Here is a 3,484-nt window from a genome sequence, read left to right on the forward strand (position 1 = left end):
AAGACCTCTCGGGCTCTTCCTGGATGCCTATCCTCCTCGGGTCTCGTAATCACAGCCAGCTTTGGGCTCATCCGAATACCAATTTTCAATTAACAACATCAACAACTGGCAACACCAACACTCAAAATTCCTTGCTGCTGGACGGGACACAAAATTTTAATAAGTAAACAAGTAGGCATGAACTAGAATCAGACATTTCTTAGTTCCAAACAACCACTTTTAGCTGTGTTATCCACTCACCCCTTTGGAGACTTTATTATCTAATCAAATGGGAATACTTATCTCTTCTGAACATACCCAACCATATCTTTGCTCAAAAAGTCCTTTCTATATAGAATGCTCTGGTCCCTCAATTTACTTTTTCCAAATCTGATGGTACTTCCCCTATAAATTTTTCTCTGGTTGCCATATCTTGAGCGACGTCTTCCTCTGAATTCTCATAGCCCTCTGCTAAATCTTTTATACCACTTACCATTATTCTATCATATATTATGGACCTAATTTCTTCCACTTTAGATCTGTGGTGTCCAGTATGTACAAGCAGCCACATGTAGCAACTGAGTAATGTGGCTCATTCAAATTTTATACTTGAGATTAGTATGAAAATAGAATGTAAACTATATCATTAAACTTTTTTTAAGTTGATTACATCTTGAATGAACTTTTTGATGTGTTAGGTTAAATATTATGTTATTAAAAATGAATTTCACCTGTTTTTTTAACTTCTTAATGTGTCAACTAGAAAATTCAAAATTATACATTTTTTATTAGACAGTGCCGCTTTAGCTGATGCCACTGCAGAGTTTAGCAGGACGTTATTTACAAAAGAGGATCTGCAAAGGGCCAAGAAGGGCTGAAATCAAGGCCAAACTCCACTAACAAGCTCTGCACCCTGCAGGCGTGTTGTGTCTGCTCAGGGGAAATAAACCTAACTGCTTCACTCAAAGCTGCTGGCCCTTACCAAACTGTGAGCTCTGGGAGCTCTGCATGTCTAAAAGGGCGTAACTTTTTCTAATGTGCACAGACATCATATAAGCTAGTAGTAGGCCTAAGATGGGGGCCCATATCTTACTCATGTTTATCTGCCACAAGTTACTACAAGTAGCTGAATGAAGGATGAATGAGTACCCAACTCTACTAACCCTCTTCAGACACCTCTTCTTACTGTGGGATGACAACATATAACGCTTTATTTGGTTACAGAACATAGCTCTCACTAGTCCCCACCAAAAATCACAATCATTGTGTAGCCTCAAGTTTTTCTCTCCTAGCAATTAATAACACAAAATAAAAAATTAATAATCATTACATGGTATTCTTTCTTTCATAGCTTTATCTCCCAAACAAGCATTTGATCATTCTCATTATACTATAGAAATTCTTACTACACGTCTCCTTTTTTAAAAAATCAGTATAAAAATTAGTAATGTAACATCAAAGTATCTGTAATTCTTTCCAACAAACCTGATAGCATTTCTCTTCTTGTCTTAGAGTACTGGAGCTTGGGAGATTTCACAATTTCAGAGACGCCCAAGTCTACTTTTCCTTTGGGACATGAGTCTGTACTATGTTGAACAATGTTTTTTTTCCCTGTTGTACTTTTCTGTGTAAATTCTTCTCTGTTTTTCTTAGAACTTATTTTTGAATCTAACTTCTTAGATTTGCATGACTTTTCCATTTTCTGAATTCTGTCAGAGTTATCCAAATCATTTTTATCTCCAGAATCCTTTTGATTAATTTTTTTGCTTTCTTTCTTTTTCTCTTCAACTAGATTTTTTGATTCTATTTTGTTGTTAGTCTGGGGTTTTTTCTTCTTCCTTTTCTTTTGGTTCAATGCTTTATCATCTTCATAAGATAGATCTGAATCAGAATCTGAAAGGTCATAAAAACGCTTCAAGTCCTCTGTAGTGCTGTGGTTGATGGGGCGTCCTCTTTTATCCACAGCATAATTCAACTTGAACCTTTTGTCATGAAACATTGCTCGAAATCTCTTGTCAATTTTGACTTTTCGATCCTTTTCTGGCATTTCCCAAAATCTTGGGTCCTTTGTAACCCTCCTAAACCGCTGGTCACTCATTATTTCTTCTTTGGATGCCATTTTTAAATGTCTGACTGGACAAATGTTTTGAAGAAATCAAACACTAAAAAGCAAAACAAATGTTATAATAATGAAGGATTAGTAATACAAGATGCTTTGGGAAAAAATACTAATTCACAATATATTGTAAGTTAAACGTACATAAAGTTAACACATCCAATTTCATTTCCCAAACTTATTCTTAGTCACATGCAGAAAAGCAAAAACAATCAGAACATCCTCTTTTGATTACAGAGCATTCGGAGAAACAAATTTAAGGCAAAATCAAACAGAACTCCAGGGCTTTACAGAGGGAGGCAAAATGCTTACTAGCCAATTGCACTCAAGAGTTTGTACATTTCTTTTTATATACCTGTACTTGTTACAAGTTAAAAGCTGATGTAATCAAAAGTTTCCCAAGCCTCAGTTGGTCTCATTTGTTTCTTCACACTCTGGTCCCATTCTCTGTTAGTCTTCACCTCATGCTACTCTGGACAGCCCTTAATTCTACATGGCTAGTGTCCTAACAGACCCAAATCAGTTAGGTTTAGCTCACAAAGTTCCCTCTATAAATCCGAGCATCCTTCAAAAATCAGGTAAAGTTTCATCGCAGTTAATAAATTTCACTTCTATTTTTTCTTATTTTATAAGAACTAAGGCCCAAACAGGCTGATTCTCCTTGAAACATATTAGACTCTGTAGGTGTGGGAGAGATTAGTATTGTTCCCTTGAAAATAGTTCCTAATGGTTTAACATCTCAATTTGCTTTTGCAGAGCTAAGAGTCATTGATTATTAAGAACAAAAAAGAACTAATCACACAGGGTAGTGCTTTGTTTTGAAAGTAAGGCTTATTTTTTTCCTTAAATTTGAAAACAACTTTTTATAACCAAAAAGAAAAAAAAATCACAGGTTTCAATGATGCATTTACACACTTAATCATTTAACCCTCTGAACAGGTGGGAACGGAATAGGTGTTTCATCTAGTTATTAGGTGTAAGTATTAATGTTTACGCTGAAAGCATTCGATAAACGTCAGATATTCAGGCAGAGAAGGGCGACCTGACGTCACCTTCTGACCCCCACCTTCATTTCCATAGCCCACTCTCCCCTGTACCCACCCTCTAACGCGGAGAACACCAGGGTGGTCCCAGAATGACGATCTCCTACCCAACCTTAAACCTCAGGGCACAGCTACGGACTGAGGTGCCTCAAAAGGACCCTGGGGAGGATCAAGGAAGTCTGAAAAACGAGACCGGAATGGCAAGGGAAAAAGGGGTAACCCCCCGTGAATCCTAAGGAGACCCTGTCAGAGATTAGTTCGGGATCCCCTGCAGCCCTTTCAGAAATCCAACCCTACTCACCGCCTCGTCGCGTCTCACATGCGACGCAGACCCAGAGTCCTCCGC

At 37.7% G+C, this 3,484-nt stretch overlaps 1 protein-coding gene across 2 annotated transcripts in view; it reads right to left on the bottom strand.

The window, feature by feature from the left end:
* Nucleotides 1-3,459, bottom strand: part of ESF1 (ESF1 nucleolar pre-rRNA processing protein homolog) — a 63,778-nt gene extending 60,319 nt beyond the window's left edge. The window contains exons 1-2 of one of the 2 annotated variants that reach the window (XM_042980925.1): nucleotides 3,440-3,459; nucleotides 1,465-2,141 (exon numbers count right to left, since the gene is read on the bottom strand). In XM_042980925.1, coding sequence (XP_042836859.1) covers nucleotides 1,465-2,098 — 634 coding nt within the window. In that variant the 5' untranslated portion in view covers nucleotides 2,099-2,141; nucleotides 3,440-3,459. The other variant, XM_007086805.3, reaches the window with a different exon arrangement.
* Nucleotides 3,460-3,484: the final 25 nt, after the last annotated feature.

The sequence above is a fragment of the Panthera tigris genome, chromosome A3 (genome assembly GCF_018350195.1).
Source record: "Panthera tigris isolate Pti1 chromosome A3, P.tigris_Pti1_mat1.1, whole genome shotgun sequence".
Lineage (NCBI taxonomy): Eukaryota > Metazoa > Chordata > Mammalia > Carnivora > Felidae > Panthera > Panthera tigris.